The sequence below is a fragment of the Lampetra planeri genome, chromosome 55 (assembly GCF_965212315.1).
Source record: "Lampetra planeri chromosome 55, kcLamPlan1.2.h2, whole genome shotgun sequence".
In the NCBI taxonomy this organism is placed as follows: domain Eukaryota; kingdom Metazoa; phylum Chordata; class Hyperoartia; order Petromyzontiformes; family Petromyzontidae; genus Lampetra; species Lampetra planeri.
Genome location: NC_136161.1, coordinates 4,720,774 through 4,737,548, shown reverse-complemented (window position 1 = coordinate 4,737,548; position 16,775 = coordinate 4,720,774). Strand labels below are relative to the sequence as shown.

General features: G+C 47.8%; 1 protein-coding gene across 2 annotated transcripts; it reads right to left on the bottom strand.

Annotated features, from left to right (window-relative positions):
• Positions 1–1,048: 1,048 nt before the first annotated feature.
• LOC144735541 (uncharacterized) lies at positions 1,049–16,686 on the bottom strand. Of its 2 annotated transcripts, none has more exons than XM_078617964.1 (6): positions 14,511–16,686; positions 12,374–12,479; positions 11,013–11,096; positions 8,996–9,127; positions 7,537–7,674; positions 1,049–5,884 (listed from the first exon to the last, which is right to left on the bottom strand). In XM_078617964.1, exons 2-6 carry the CDS (start codon positions 12,477–12,479, stop codon positions 4,803–4,805), a joined length of 1,542 nt encoding a protein of 513 aa, XP_078474090.1. In that variant the 5' UTR covers positions 14,511–16,686; the 3' UTR covers positions 1,049–4,802. The 2 variants fall into 2 exon arrangements, with proteins under 2 accessions (XP_078474090.1, XP_078474089.1); XM_078617963.1 differs by having other exon boundaries at positions 14,533–16,686.
• Positions 16,687–16,775: the final 89 nt, after the last annotated feature.

Genomic DNA, 16,775 nt, shown 5'->3' with positions numbered 1-16,775 from the left:
TGGGATTGGAAAAATCACGCGAATAAGTCACATCGCAAATCTATCTACTAATATAAGTTACACACGTAGACTTTCGCGACCAATATCATCCATAAGAGGTTTTGTTGGGTTAGATCGCGTAAATATATGTTGTGTCGTTAAAACCCGCCACCACCCGACAAAGCCAACTGGTAAGGGTTGTCACGTTAACAGAACATGCCAATTCGTCACTAGTACAGCACTAGTGTATAGTGTATGGTGTAGTATATAGTATTGTAGTGTATAGTGTAGTACTGTATAGTACAGCACTAGTGTATAGTGTAGTATATGGTGTAATGTATGGTGTAGTGTATAGTTTAGTGTATAGTGTAGTATAGTACAGCACTAGTGTATGGTGTAGTGTATAGTGTAGTATACTAGTACAGCACTAGTGTATAGTGTAGTGTATACTAGTACAGCACTAGTGTATAGTGTAGTGTATAGTATATAGTGCAGTGTATAGTGTAGTATACTAGTACAGCACTATTTCCCCGCCAGCCAGCCCCGGCAACACTCAGCCCCATGTCTTCCGCCTTGTAAATGTTGGTCACAGGCAAGCGCTCAGACAGCGGGCCTCGCTCTGCTGATATAGCCTCTCGGGCCCGGCCCTTAATTGGACAGTGCCCTCCACCGCTAACTGTGGTTGTTCCACCTGATTAAGATTGCTTGTGTTGCGATCGAAACGTCGTGATTTGTTTTATTTGATTTCTACCTACGTGACTTTACCGAAAGAACCAAAGAGTATGGATTCCTGCAGTCACGAAAGCTTCAAATCAAGATTGTGGCACGTGTCTTTAACTCGATCTCAACGTGAACATTTCAATATCCACCTCCACAAGACCCCACGGCCACTTGTTCCCAATCATCTCAATGTGTGTTTAATGAATTATCTACAAAGTACCCCACGGTCACCCGTTCTTAATTGTCTCAACGTGTACACTTTTACTATTTCTCTTTACAACCCCCGACATATGTAACGTAGGCTAAACGAACGATGTGAAATTGATGGTAAATAAATGGCGAGAGCCCGTAGGGTTGAAGATACATTTATTTTATTTTATTTACAGCGCAGAAAATGAGAAACTTAAGTCGAGAATCAAAACAGATCTGATGCTAAAATTGAACCTCTATGCCAGGGCAGGATTAACCCCTTAGGCTAATGAGGCCTTACGTCCTCATATTTTGTAGGCCCTCCAATCCACGGTAGTGTGTCAATCAGAAATGTTTTGCCTTTGAATTATGTTGACAATATTCGTGACCTTAAATTACATCGATATCATTTGTGACTTTGAATTACGATGACATAATTCGTGACTTCGAATTAAGATGACATAATTCGTGACTTTGAATCACGATGACATCATTCGTGACTTTGAATCACGGTGACATCATTCGTGACTTTGAATCACGATGACATCATTCGTGATTTTGAATCACGGTGACATTCGTGACTTTGCCACAGCTAAAGCTAGGAGAGGAAAGAAAATAATGTTTTCTTGAAGAAATTAGTGTCGTGAGCGAATCATATTACATGAATTTACCGCGAGCCGAATGAATGTGTCAATTTTACAGTGGTGAATAAATACATGTGTTTGATGACTTCATACTTTCTACACGCTTTTATTTAACTCTGTTGTTGTCGTTGTTGTATCCTCAAATCTTGTAACTCAATTTTAACCCACTTCCCAATGTGGTATCGACTGCAAACTTGGTATACTTATGTCATATTGATGACAATACCATATTCTATCATAAAAAATAAAATTAACGATCTTTTTACACGCTTCCTATGAACTCACTCTGTTGTTGTTGTTGTCGTATCCTCAAATCTTGTAACTAAATTTTAACCCACTTCCCAATGTGGTATCGACTGCAAACTTGGGAAACTTATGTCATACTGATGACAATACTATATTCTATCAAAAGTATTTTTAAACATTCATTTTTACATGTTATGTTTCGGCTTGGGTCTAATTGTCCACGCTCAACTCACGTTGGCTGTAAATCACCACGGCCCCTTACGTTATGCGGCCACTTTCTGGAGTCGCGGAGTTCTGCCATTACTTGTACGGTCCATTTCATTAAAGCGTGTTTAAAAAAAAGTATTTTTAAATATTACTTATTTTCGTTTACAATATCTAGTACGTTTACATAACTAGGCCCTTCCCTCCTATTAGCCTTAGGCCACTCATAACCTTAACCCGGCCGTATACTCTATGCTAATGCCATAGAATGCTTAAACATGCGTTTAGACTATTTGGCTGATATACATTTACACATGATAACAGGCGCTCGCGTCTGATTGGCTATTTACAATTCCCAGAATGCGCACGCAATTTTGCATCAAGAGGCATTTCACTTCGCTGCTGCCCCAAAGTGATTGGGAGCCACCTTGGCATCTCCCTCTGTTCTCTTTAAACCGACAAAAATGTTAAGTGCGAATGTAATTTTACAACAAAAAATGCCATTATTATTAAGTATGTTTTTGTAAATCTGTACTGTAATTGTGAAATGCTGTTATGTTGTTGGGTGGGAAATCAACTTCTGATTGTAATACAGGGGGTGGTCCAGATGTCCTGTGACCCCCCCCATTTAATTATCTAAAACGTATTATTTTAAAGTAAGGTTTGTTTCAAACTTAAATGAATATGCCAATACATAAATACAATTCTAAGGGTCAATTAATTGGGGGTCACATGACATCTGAACCACCCTGTACACCGACTACCACTGCACTAAAAAAAATCTAAACAGGTAAGGCCCAATCTTGATTTGAAGCTTTCGTGACTGCAGGAATCCATACTCTTTGGTTCTTTCGGTAAAGTCACCTAGTTAGAAATAAAATGAAATAAATCACGACGTTTCGATCGCAACACAAGCGGTCGTCATCAGGCAAAGGAGTCAGCCTCTAAAAACAGTTTGCCTTTAGAGGCTGACTCCTTTGCCTGATGACGATCGCTTGTGTTGCTATCGAAATGTGATTTGTTTTATTTTATTTCTAACTACGTGAATTTACTGAAAGAACCAAAGAGTAGCTAAAGCCCACTGAGGCTGCTCTTTTCCAGGATCGACGTGGCCATCACAAATGACAGCTCGACCAAGCGACTTCGCGTGGAAATTTTCAGCATGTTCATGAGTAAAGAGGGTCAAATCGGAGTATCCGGAGAATAATCCACGCGACCACGGGGAGAACACGCAAGCTCCAAATATACTTGCAGGTGTCAAGGGTTGGGATTGAACACCACGACCTTCTGTGTACCAGGCGAGGTAGTTAGCATCTCGCCACCAATCATCTCCCCGACGTACAACACAACAATACTGCACGCCTTGACAACATATACTCACTACACAGTAAGCCAATCAATGAAATCCCATCAAGCTAGCCAGGCGAATTCACAACATAGCACATTCATGCATGTTATATATTTCATTTCCATTATAGAATATATAGGTGTACATCCACCATCATTGGACTATACTGTACATGCGCCACTAGGGAAATAACAGATTTCCGATTAAAATTGCGATCCAAAATCATGATATGCACAGTTAAATCTCAATCATCCCTATACTTTGTCGTGTTGTGTGTAATATTATAACGTTCTGACCCCGTGTCTCTACTGGACATCGGATTCCTCCCGCAGTATAAATATTCTGATTCTGATCTCAGTCAACCCATGGCACCTGGGTCTGTTCCGTGACCTCCTGCCAGCGGGCCTTCGACACTTGCCATGACGGCCTCGGAGTGCACCCAGCCTGGCACAGGCGCCGTGGTGACGTCACCGTCACTTAGTGGTGAACGGCGGCTGTTGTTTTGTTCTAACTGCTCCTTTAACGTAGAACTTCGTGCAAACCCCTTCCCACACTCCGTGCACACGTGCGGTCACTCGCCCATGTGTGTGACATCGCAACATAATCGCTGTTATTGTTGGTTTTTAAAAAATATGTAATTGTGGAATGCTTTGATGCCGACCGCCCAGCCGAGTCGCCCGCCCCCCCCTCCCCCCCCCTTCATAAAGAGCTTCTTAGCTCTACGGGCTTTACTCGGCTGGAAATTAACTTCCGTTTCTGACTCTGAAGGAATGATTTCCGACGATTAAAATAATAAGGAAAGGCAGCGGAGGGACAGAATGCGTCTGCGAGGACATCCGGCGGGGAGACGGTGGGATGAAATCGGAGCTGGGTTGATGATTTACATCGCCGGATCATTGGGGGATGGCGGCGGTGACTTTCATCCAACAGTGGATTGACCACGGCTCTGATGATGATGATGGTGAAACAAATCCATTAACCCTTCTCCCGCTCCGAGACGTGGTGTCCACGTTCACCGCCGAATCTGGGAACGCGCGAGTGGCTCAGCGTTAATTTTATTTAGAGAGCCGTAGCAGCAGCGTTGTTGTTGTTTTTATCAAGACGTCCTCACTCACCACAGAGAACCATAGCGACACGACCGCCGCCACTCTACGATAGCCGGCGGCAAAGCTGTGCGACACGACCCTCCCGCGTGGCCTTGTGATGGGAGCCTCGGTGCACCGATAAAGTTACTTTGTTTAAGTTTTTCCTCCAGATTCGTTTACGATGATGTACACACGTACGTCATCGGGAACGGGAGAGGGTTAACGGAGACAAAAAACTAAAATGCATATATGTTTAAGTCCAGAGTTTTTACGGAACATCTGTTTTTAGAGAGATCGGTGAAGCCCTTCCCGTACACGCCTGGTACACCTAAAGGGGCTTCTCACCGGTATCCCATCGAAAGTTTTCTCCCAAAATGTGAACTTCGGTTAAACTTCTTCCCCCGCACTCCTTACGGGAGCGTACGGAACCTCGCCGGGTTGTGTTCCCGGAGCGTTCCGCTGAGCCGAGTTGCCGTGTGCGCACCTCGCCCCGCCAACGTGCGTTTTGGAGTGCGTCTCTAAGTTGTAACGGGTCGTAAATCTCTTCCCACACTCCTTGCACATGTATGGCTTCTCGCCGGTGTGCGTCCTGTAATGCATGTTTAAGGTGAAACGCTGCGAGAAGCCTTTCCCGCACTCCTTGCACACGTGCGGCCTCTCGCCCGTGTGCGTTAGGGAGTGCGCCTCCAGGCTGGAACGCTGCGCGTAGGCCTTGCCGCACTCCTTGCACACGTGCGGCTTCTCGCCCGTGTGCGTCCTCGCGTGCATGTTCAAGGTGAACCTCTGCGAAAACCGCTTCCCGCACTCGGCGCACGCGTGCGGTTTCTCGCCCGTGTGCGTGCGCGCGTGGTTCTTGAGCGTGGAGCAGTGGGAAAAACCTCGGCCGCACTCCTGGCACACGTACGGCCTCTCGCCCGTGTGTATCTTGGCGTGCACCTCCAGGTTGTAGCGCTGCGCGAACGCCTTGCCGCACTCGGCACACGCGTGCGGCCTCTCGCCCGTGTGCGTCGCCGCGTGCGCCTCCAGGCTGGAGCGCTGCGCGAAGCCCCGGCCGCACTCGGAGCAGGCGTGCGGCCACACGCCCGTGTGCGTCGCAGAGTGCGCCCGCAGGTTGGAGCGCTGGGCGAAACCCCGGCCGCACTCGTCGCACACGTGCGGCTTCTCGCCCGTGTGCGTGCGCGCGTGCCTCTCCAGGAAGGAGCGGTGGGCGAACCCTTTGCCGCACTCGGCGCAGGCGTGCGGCCACTCGCCCGTGTGCGTGCGCTCGTGCGTGAGCAGTTTGAAACGCGTCGCGAACGCCCTGCCGCACTCCTCGCACGCGTGCCTCCTCCGGTCGGCGTCGACGGCCGCGCCCCCCGGCGCTTTGCCGGGCCGCTTGGGAGCCGGCGGGGAGACCTCGTCTCTCCGCGCTCCCGAGCGGCCGTCCTCCCCGCACTCCTGGCACGCGAGTTCCGTCCCTTCCGCTCGATCTGCCGCGGAGATGGGCGACAGAGAGCGCACCGGTGGTGAACACCTCGGCCGCCTTTGCCGTTTCTTTGATCAGGATCTGCTGAGAGCAGTGGTTCTCGACATTTACAGCAGCCTTGCACCCCTTTGGTTCTCAATCGTAAAAACTAAATTTTACAATGTTAATAAACACAGAGGGTTTGATGACACAAAGTATATGTTACTTAGGTTCCCCGTGATTAATTTGTTTAGATTATTTACCTTCTAAAGCAAATCTGGCCATGTCTCGCACCCCCAGGGGGTGCGTGCAGTCCAGCTGAAGAACCACTGGCTTAGAGTGACGCTGCCTTCGTAACTACGGCCTTTCCTAGGTGTCCGCGACAACGAGCGGTGACGCTCCGGAGGTTGCTCGCGAACAGCAAATTTCGCGCACGTTCGTAGCCAACCAATAAAACCTGTCCTTTTGAATGAGGTGCCTTGAATACGTAAATATGCTGTTAATTAGGTAACGGCGGGAGTCCACATTTGCCACACTGCCTTTTCCTGGCGATTTATGTTGTGCGGTCATCCACCAACCCTCGCGCTGCCTCCACAGTGCTGGTTTACAGGCGTGCGCCAGAAGGAATTACCGCGGTGGCTAGATGTCAACTACCACGCCTGGTATGCAGGAGGTCGTGGGTTCGACCCTGACGCCTGCTGTATATTTTGAGTTTGTGGTTTCTCTCTGAGAGTTAATGTCACACATTTAGATTATGGGTCTCTGTGGGTCTCTATGGGTCTCTGCGTATCTCTATGGGTCTCTATGTATCTCTTTGCGGTTAGAGTCTTTGGCTGCTGCTATTCATTTCCATGCGATGATGATGATAAGCCACTTTGTTGAGCTGTCATTTGTGACAGCCAGGTCGCTTAAAAAAAAAGCTACGTAGTCGCTCAGCGGGGGGCCTTACACATGGTAAGATAACAAAAATATCATGGGACCTCCTTTGCAAGTACCAAAATATGAGAATAGGTTTTCCCCCTTTTTACACGCTATTATTTAACTCACTCTGTTGTTGTTGTATCCTCAAATTTTGTAACTCAATTTTAACCCACTTCCCAATGTTGTATCGACTGCAAACTTGATATACTTATGTCATATTGATGCCAATACTATATTCAATCATAAAAAACAAAAAATAAATATTTTTAACAATCTTTTTTAAATGTTATGTTTCGGCTTGGGTCTAATTGTCCACGGTAAACTGACGTTGGCTGTAATTGACCACGGTCCCTTATGTTATGGCAAGCTTCGAGCACACTTCCATTACTAGTACGGTACATTTCATTAAAGTGTGTTTTTAAAAAAGTTTTTTTTTTAAATATTACTTATTCTGGCAACAAAACTGGTGTTAAGATGTTAAAACACCAAACTGAAAACTTTTACAAGTTTCAAAGACAATGTATATATTAGTATGTTTTTTGTTTGCATCCTGACAAGTATTGTGGTTAATGCAGATATGATTCCTTGTAAAAGGTTTCAGTTTGGTGTTTTAACATCTTAACACACCTGTTTTGTTGCCAGAAAAAAGGGGAAAACCTATTCTCATAACAAAAATAGTTTTAAAATAGTTAGTGATGTGATTTTCTCTGTGATGTCGTCAAAGTAGAGGGGTGGGGAGGTGGGGGGGATACTGACCTTCACAAATATCCTCCTCTGATAACTTCACCTCGATGAAGTTCTGGTCCCCGGTGTCCAACAAACGTCCGTGGGGTCCCCCTCCGTCTCCTCGCCATGCACCGGCCTCTTTGTTGTCGACGGTCATCGGATAGAGCGCTGCAGTTTCATACAAAAGCACGCAGATTTATTTTATTTTTGTATTTGTCTTTTGCATACTTGGGGAGGTTTTTATACGTCCAAGGCAGTTGCAAAAGGTTCAGGCCCTTGGCCGTTTCTCGTGGCACTTGAAATGATCGGCATCCGTGCAGTCGAGCTCATTTTTTTCGAGCCTTGCGCGATGGAACACGACGAATCAATAAATTATTATTCATGCACAGCGGTGGCAGAAAAATCTAAAGCTACCACGGACGCCGTTTGATAGGCAAATTCAGCAGCGCTGATGCGTTTTCAAGTAGGGGCGTGGCTAGGGGTAGAGGGATGGCCACGCCGGGGATAAAAAGGGGCAAGGAGCCAGGTTCGGGGCTGCTGTGGGAGTCGGGGTCGTTGTTGTCCGGGGAACGTGTCTTAAATTTGTCGCTGTCTTCAAGTCATCGCTGTGAAGTGATCGTGTCTTCGATAAAGAAAACCCTCACAATTCCGTGTCTCCGAGAGTCAATAGAGATGCACAAACACCTGTTATATAATGACGGCTGACGTTGATGTAGGGCAGCGATCATAATTTTACATTGAGGTGGTTGAGCCACATGACTGTATCATCTGTTTGGTGTTTTAACATCTTCACACCTGTTTTATTGCCAGAAATAGTCAAACCTATTGTTATATTTTAATGCTGGCAAGAAAGGTCCCCATTATCTGCATGCGGTTTATCCGATTTGGCGGATTAACAACGCACCAGAGATTTTGACATAAATTACTATCGCGTGGATTTTTACTTAAGCCCAAATTAATAATCTAAAAACAGCTATACGTTGTTATTCTCGGAAATCTTAAATACAAGTCACGTGCTTCAACCGAACAAATATGTTGCTCTGGTTAATCCAAATTCCACGTGATCGCCTCTACAGTACAGTAGTTGCCATAGCTTTACAACAGTGGGCGGAGTTTTATTGATTTTGATTGGCGTGGCTCTGCTGCTGTCCACTTAGTGGGCGGAGTCTTTTGCGCGGGAGCAGGAAAGTGTTACTATAACTAAAGCAGGAGCATCGGTCGATCGTCGTTAGTGTTCGTTCTGAATCGAAAGAGTAACAATCATCGAGTGATTTGTCCGATCATTTATTTTGTGAGTTTAAATTTTACAAAAACTGTGCGGTGGCAGAGATACTTAAAACATCATTTATACCGACATTAGTGGGAAGTGCTTATATTTTTGGACCATCCGCAATGTTTTAATAATTATCCACGGCCGTCCTGCCCGTCATTAGCGGCAGATAATCGAGAGTCCTCACTGCAGTTGACGATGTGATCGAAGTGGCCTCACCTTCGCCAATATCCTCCTCCGACAACTCCACCTTGATGAAGTTCTGGTCTGCGGTGGCCACATATCCGTAGGGACTCCCCGTCTCCTCTGAACCCTCATGGGCTTCAACTTTAACAATCTTCAGCTCTGGAGCTGTCAAGGAGAAGAAGAAGAAACATGGTCTTTGATGGACGGGAGGTCTAGTACGTAAAACTAAACTATTTTTGGTTCGATACGGAGGGCTTTCGCGACCAATATTATCCGTAATAAAGGCTTTTTTTGTTTGTTTTAGGTTATATCGCGTTAACGTAAATGTGTCGTAAACCCGCCGACCACCACCCGACACACAGCCAGCTCGTGAGGTTTGTCACCTAAAGAAAACGTGCCGATTAGTTACGACGTCACCCCCACCGGTTGTGTTGGAGAGTACATCCATCACATTTACAATTTGAGTACCATCATGTTTCGCTGGTACAGTAGAGTCCCTCTTAACGACCACCCCTGTTAACGACTAATCGCTTAACGACGGGCCCCCATAGAGCCCAATGTGTAGTGTATAGTAGTGCATAGTGTAGTGTATAGTAGTGTAGTGTATAGTAGTGTAATGTATAGTGTCGTGTATATTGTAGCGTATAGTAGTGTAATGTATAATAGTGAATAGTGTAGTGTATAGTGTAGTATATAGTAGTGTATAGTATAGTAATGTAGTGTATAGTAGTGTAATGTATAATAGTGTATAGTAGTGTAATGTATAGGAGTGTAGTGCCTCCATAAAGCCCAATGTGTTCGCTTACCGACCATTCTCCTGTTAACGACGGGCTGTTGTAGGTACAGTAAATATTAATGCATCGATTAACCACGTTTATTTTTATATTACGTGTTTATAATCTTGTTAGTATCTTTATGCATTAATATCCATTGTTTACATATTATGAAGTACGTTTTTTGGGTGAAAAAGGGGTAATTTTTCATGCTATCGGAACGAATTAAGCCTTGAACCGTGTATGTCCGATACTCGCTTAACGACCAAATCACTTATCGACCGGTTTCGTGGAACAAATTACCGTCGGTAAGAGGAGGGGTTCTACGGTAATTGCATCCAGCATCAATTGGCAATGTTGCCAGAAATTTTATTTTACCAGGCAAGGCTCCACGGAGCTACTGTGTGGCTTGTTTACAGAAGCGACGTGGACATCGCAAATGATGGCTCAATGCAGTGCCGGATTATCGGAGTAGCAAAAGTAGCTACACTTTCAAAGGCCCCGCGCTAAATGCTTTCAAGCTATCAATTCCGGTTCAGTGATTCTGCACTTGCTCTATTACGATAGTACTATACCGTACTATCGCAATAAAGCAAGTGGCATCAACTTTTACGAACGACTGGGTGTTTAAGGTTAGCGATTTGTCATATTATCTGGCTGTATAGCAAATGAAAAAATACAATTACTTGACTAAGCCCCTTTATAACAAATGCTACAGGCCCCGCACTAGCTTCATCCGGCATGGGCTCAACGAAGTGGCTCCTCATCATCATCGTGTGGGAATTTAAAGCAGCAGCCAAATACTCTGAACGCGTAGTGACGTTGATTCTAAACGTGGGGGGGAAAACCGGAGGACCCGGAGAAAAATCCACGTGACCACGGTGAGAGAGAGAGACATGCAGACTCCAAATATGCAGCAGGCATCAGGGTCGGGATCGAACCCACAACCTTCTGCATACCAGGGAAGGTACGTAGCCTGGTATTCAGCTACCGAGGAGTGGCGGCGGTCGTGTCGCTAGGGTTCTCTGCGGTGAGTAACGACGTCTTTATAAAAACAACGGAGCTGCTGCCACTAAGCCCCTCTCTAAATAAAATTAACGCTTAGCCAATCGCGCACTGTTCCTAAATTCGGCGGTGAACGGGACACCACGCACCCACCACCCTGCAACTTGCCAGACGTCATTGGAACGAGGAAAGGCCTTCAAATTTACGTTGGAACCTCCAGCACAAACGCCTCACTGTCTCACTCTACCTGTCTGTAGAGCAATGGGTCTTACCGGATCCCTTCAATGCGGTTTGAGGCACGCTTCTCAGCGTTTCGTCATCCAGGCTCCCGTCATCTTCTTGCTTCACAGCTACTCCTATACAAGCGCATAAAAAATATAAGCTACAGTAGAACCTCGTAGATCGAACGCACCAGAACTCGAAGAAATCGGTGTTCGAACGATATTTCCGAACATTTTTTGCCCCGGAAACTGAACGAAATTCGGAGGTCGAACGGGCAATCGCGACGGGACAGGTGGGGTTCACATTCATGCTGTACCACCTTCTATCTGGCAGAGCCAGGGGTTACGGCTCCTCGATGCCCACCCATGGGAAGGGAGTTTCACAACCCCTCACTGCTGCCTCCACCAGTGCTGGATTACAGGCCGCATCCGCCACTACCGCCTGGTTAAAGTGAACACCCCGCCTTAATGCTTTATTCACCCACGGATGCAGCTGTGTTCAAGGGACCTGACACGGTGTCTTTGATTATATATATGTGACAGGTTCTTTTGCACCGTACGTAGCCAACCGCGCCAATCGGAGGTGAGGGGGGGAAGGACAACAAACTAAACACAACAACAAGAAGTTCTAAAGAAATTAGTTTGCCAATCTAGACGACGATTTTAAGTGCATATCTCCAGTGGCTTCCTAATATCGGAAGGAAGAGCGTTCCAGACGGCCCACAGAAGCGCATCTCAAAGCGCAGCGCGATGCGATGACCGTCTTTGTTCGACGGTTGGCCAAAAGCCGCTGCTGCGAGGATGATGACCGGAGTTCGCGTGATGATGGCTTACACCCCTTGACGAGATCGACGAGGTATTGTGGTTCATATTCGCAGCGAGCATTTTGTGTCCGTGTGGAATTGGCGCGACTTTGTAACGCGTTCGCTTGGCAACCGCAAGCCAATGCAGCTCGGTGAGCACCGGGCGGACACGGTCGGATCTTGCGGCACCCGTCACGCAGCTTGCTAATGCTCTTGCATATAATGTATTACAATAAGGAACATAATGTCCTCCTTAGACTAAACAAATATACATCACTGCTTGCACTGGTTTTCTTTTTCAGATCAGGCTGCGCCCGAGGGTTGAGTGGTTTGTTGTCGAGCGTCAAAGGATGCTCCAACATTCTAGATTTGAAGTTTTCGTGACTGCAAGGGTCCAAACTCTTTGTTTTTTTCGGTAAAGTCACGTAGATAAAAATAAATTAAATCACGACGTTTCGGAGGCAACACAAGCTACCGTCTTCAGGTGGAACCGTCACAGCAAAATTTTGTGATAATTTTTTTTTTACCTACATGGCTTTACCGAAAAACCAAAGAGGATGCTCCAACAATTAATTGAACAGTTTATTGACAGCTGCCGCTGTAACTTACCAGCGTGAGAGTCTTCATCTTTCACCGTCAAGTCAGGACCCATCCCTGGGTACGGATTGTCTTCATTTTCTTGTTTGATGAACGGCAATTCAAAGTTTGAAGCCATCTGATGAGCAAATTGAATACAATGTCTCATTATTATTACCGTATTACTGTGGGCATACAAAGTCACTCCACGTAGGTTATTGCCGAAGTTTGCACTACAATTTATCATATACGGTACGTAGTGTATGTATCAGGGATGTGCGTTCAGGGGAGGCAGTGGAGGCAGAGCCTCACCTGGCATACTCCAATGAAAATAGCTGTTACGAAAAGTAAAAAAAAGAAATAAAATCAAAACCAAGATTTTTCCACTGATCTGTGTTATAAATGTCATTTCTGTATGATTCCAATCATGTTAGCTAGTAGCAGCACCTATGAAGGCCGGCACGGCACACGAGGTGATGTGTGGGGGTGGCCAGCACCACGCTCGGCCGCCTTTGTCTCCCCAGTGGCGATGTTTACTACGCACCGCACCAGCTACTTATTTGAGGCTGAGTTGACCTAGGGGAGGCCCAGGACCAGTTCAGATAATCGTCACTGATGTTGGTGGGCGTGAGCTGAAATGGAACCCTGGGTAGCCGGGTTCGTAGCGCAACGCGCTAACCATTGCGCCACCACTCCCCGTGTATACACAATAAAGATAAAGATCCCCCATATAGCCTTTAACAGTCTGTTGGGGCAAGTGCTGTTGGCGAGTAGCAGCAGCGCCGTATGGCGTGGTGCTGGCCGACCCACCCCTTCGTGTGCCGTGCCGGGCTTCATAGGTGCTGAAATACACCAACACCAATTCACCGCCATTCGCCACGTCACCACGGCGCCTGTGCCAGGCTAGGTGCACTTTGAGGCTATCACGCGAAGTGTCGAAAGCTCCCGCTGCTAGCAAGGAGGGTAGGGAGCAGACCCAGCAGGTGCCATGGGTTGACGGGTTGACTGCTGTGCCAGGCTAGGTACAGGTCACAGGACAGACCCAGCAGGTGCCATGGGATGACTGCTGTGCCAGACTAGGTACAGCAGGTCACGGGGCAGACCCAGCAGGTGCCATGGGTTGACTGCTGTGCCAGGCTAGGTACAGCAGGAGGTCACGGGACAGACCCAGCAGGTGCCATGGGTTGACTGCTGTGCCAGGCTAGGTACAGCAGGTCACGGGACAGACCCAGCAGGTGCCATGGGTTGACTGCTGTGCCAGGCTAGGTACAGCAGGAGGTCACGGGGCAGACCCAGCAGGTGCCATAGGTTGACTGCTGTGCCAGGCTAGATACAGCAGGAAGTTCCCGGGGCAGACCCAGCAGGTGCCATGGGGTTGACTGCTGTGCCAGGCTAGGTACAGCAGGTCACTGGACAGACTCAGCAGGTGCCATGGGTTGACTGCTGTGCCAGGCTAGGTACAGCAGGTCACGGGGCAGACCCAGCAGGTGCCATGGGTTGACTGCTGTGCCAGGCTAGGTAAAGCAGGTCACGGGACAGACCCAGCAGGTGCCATGGGTTGACTGCTGTGCCAGGCTAGGTACAGCAGGAGGTCATGGGACAGACCCAGCAGGTGCCATGGGGTTGACTGCTGTGCCAGGCTAGGTGCAGCAGGTCACGGGACAGACCCAGCAGGTGCCATGGATTGACTGCTGTGCCAGGCTAGGTACAGCACGTCACGGGACAGACCCAGCAGGTGCCATAGGTTGACTGCTGTGCCAGGCTAGGTACAGCAGGAAGTTCCCAGGGCAGACCCAGCAGGTGCCATGGATTGACTGCTGTGCCAGGCTAGGTACAGCAGGTCACGGGGCAGACCCAGCAGGTGCCATGGGTTGACTGCTGTGCCAGGCTAGGTGCAGGAGGAGGTCACGGGACAGACCCAGCTGGTGCCATGGGTTGACTGCTGTGCCAGGCTAGGTACAGCAGGAGGTCACGGGGCAGAACCAGCTGGTGCCATGGGGTTGACAGACTAAGTGGACCAGCCGTGCCATCTCGCAGCATGATTAGCCCCACCCAGCGGATTACTAACAACCCCGTGACAGTCAGAACGAACATACAACAGCAACAACAACAACCGACCAGCAGTGGATAAATCATTCACCCCACCCCCTACCACCCCCACACTGTTTACCAGTTGCGTAAACGCCACCTACGTCAATGCGCCCTCTCGCCAGCCGGGAGGTGATGGGGGCGGAGAGGTGCTGCGAAAAGCGACTTGATGCGACACAAGACGACCCTGGGAACCGAGAGAGATCTCAGTTTCATTGATTAGGTATAGCCCTGTGAGCCATGAGGCTTTTGACTCGGGTGCAACCGCAACAAAACAAGAACGTGAACAAAGAAACATCTGAAAGTGACGACGCGCAACAGAAACATTCAGGAAAAAACAGCAAAGTCTTCCGGAAAAAAGCACCGCGTTTCAACGCTGTGTGCAACAATCCCAGTGGGATGAAAGTGAAACAATAACAATCATAAGACAATTTAGATTACCCATACGCTTTAGAAATCACCAAGAAAACGCTTTAAAAACAATGTAACAACAGTAATCACAAGACGACCCTGGGAACCGAGAGATGTCTCAGTTTCATATCAGTTTCATTGATTAGGTATAGCCCTGTGAGCCGTAAGGCTTTTGACTCGGGTGCAACCGCAACAAAACAAAAACATGAACAAGGAACATCTTAAAGTGACGACGCGCAATAGAAACATCCAGGGGAAAAAGAGCAAAGTCTTCCGGAAATAAAGCACCGCGTTTCAACGCTGTGTGCAAAAATACCAGTGGGATGCAAGTCGAACAATAACAACCATAAGACAAATTCTTGGTTCTTTCGGTAAAGTCACGTAGAAGGGAAATCCACACCTGATGATGATTGCTTGTGTTGCAGTCGAAACGTCGTTGTTATTTTTATTATTTTATTATTTCCCTTCTACGTGACTTTACCGAAAGAACCAAGAATATGAATCCATGCAGTCACGAAAGCTTTAAATCAAAACCATAAAACAATTTAGATAAAGTTATCGGGCTAACTCCGTACTATAACAAACATAGCTCAACCGTACGTTTTCGAAATCACCAAAATAAAGCTATACAAACAATGTAACGGTGATCATAGGAACTGTGATTCAAATTTAACAATAAACAATTTTCATAACATGTACGACCAAACTTTGCAGCCATAGCTGGGTGGGTGGAACGGTATTCGGGGGTCCTGATCGCTGCTGTGCGTGACTGTCAACGCCTAATCAGTTGTCCGACCTTATTACGGATCAATTCTGACGTTATTGATCACTCCGTGCCCTTATAAATCTCAAAGTTCATCCTGCAAAGTCCCCATCACAAGGGAGAAACACAATTAGATAATCACCACTAGTACACTTACCACTAGTACACTCACCACTACAAACCTGTCAACCCCTTATCAGTGCCCTACCTTATTAGAGACCAATTGAGACCTTGTCATCCCGTGCCCTTATAAATCTCAAAGTTCATCCTACAAAGTCCCCATCACAAGGGGTCAAACACAAACAGACGAATGTTTTGTGTGCCCGAATTGAAACGGCTGGACGCCTTATGGACCTGAAAACTCAATTTCCCTGAACAAGAATACGGGCTAAACCGTACGTGTTGACACGGTATGCGGCCACCACAACCACCACCAACAACAACAAACGATAGTGGTGACGATTGTCTGAATCGCCCCTCTGTGCTTAGTTAAATCCCCCCTTTCCCTTGTAAGTCCAACTCAGCCTCAAACGAGATGCCGTGCCCGTCCCGGACTTACGAACGAGATGCCGTGCCCGTCACCGACTTACGAACGAGATGCCGTGCCCGTCACGGACTTACGGACGAGATGCCGTGCCCGTCCCGGACTTACGAACGAGATGCCGTGCCCGTCACCGACTTACGAACGAGATGCCATGCCCGTCCCGGACTTACGAACGAGATGCCGTGCCCGTCACCGACTTACGGACGAGATGCCGTGCCCGTCCCGGACTTTACGAACGAGATGCCGTGCCCGTCACCGACTTACGAACGAGATACCGTGCCTGTCAGCGACTTACGAACGAGATGCATGCACGTCCCCGACTTACGAGCGCGATGCATGTCCGTCCCCGACTTACGAACGCGATGCAGCGTCCGCCCCCCGACTTACGAACGCGCTTCAACTTACGAACGCCCGCACTTACGAACCGCCCTCTGCTGCTATTGTTACGACAAATGATTTGACGACGCTTTTTAGACGACGTATAGCGCGCGGCGCGTGCGCCTGTGTCCTTACGCGCGCGTGCGTGACAAACGGAACCCGGCGGAGGAACTATTTCGTTCCGGCGGAGCGATTCCGCCGGAACCCACCCCCCCCGCCCCGCCCCCTCCTCCCAGCGAGAGCGCGTGCGC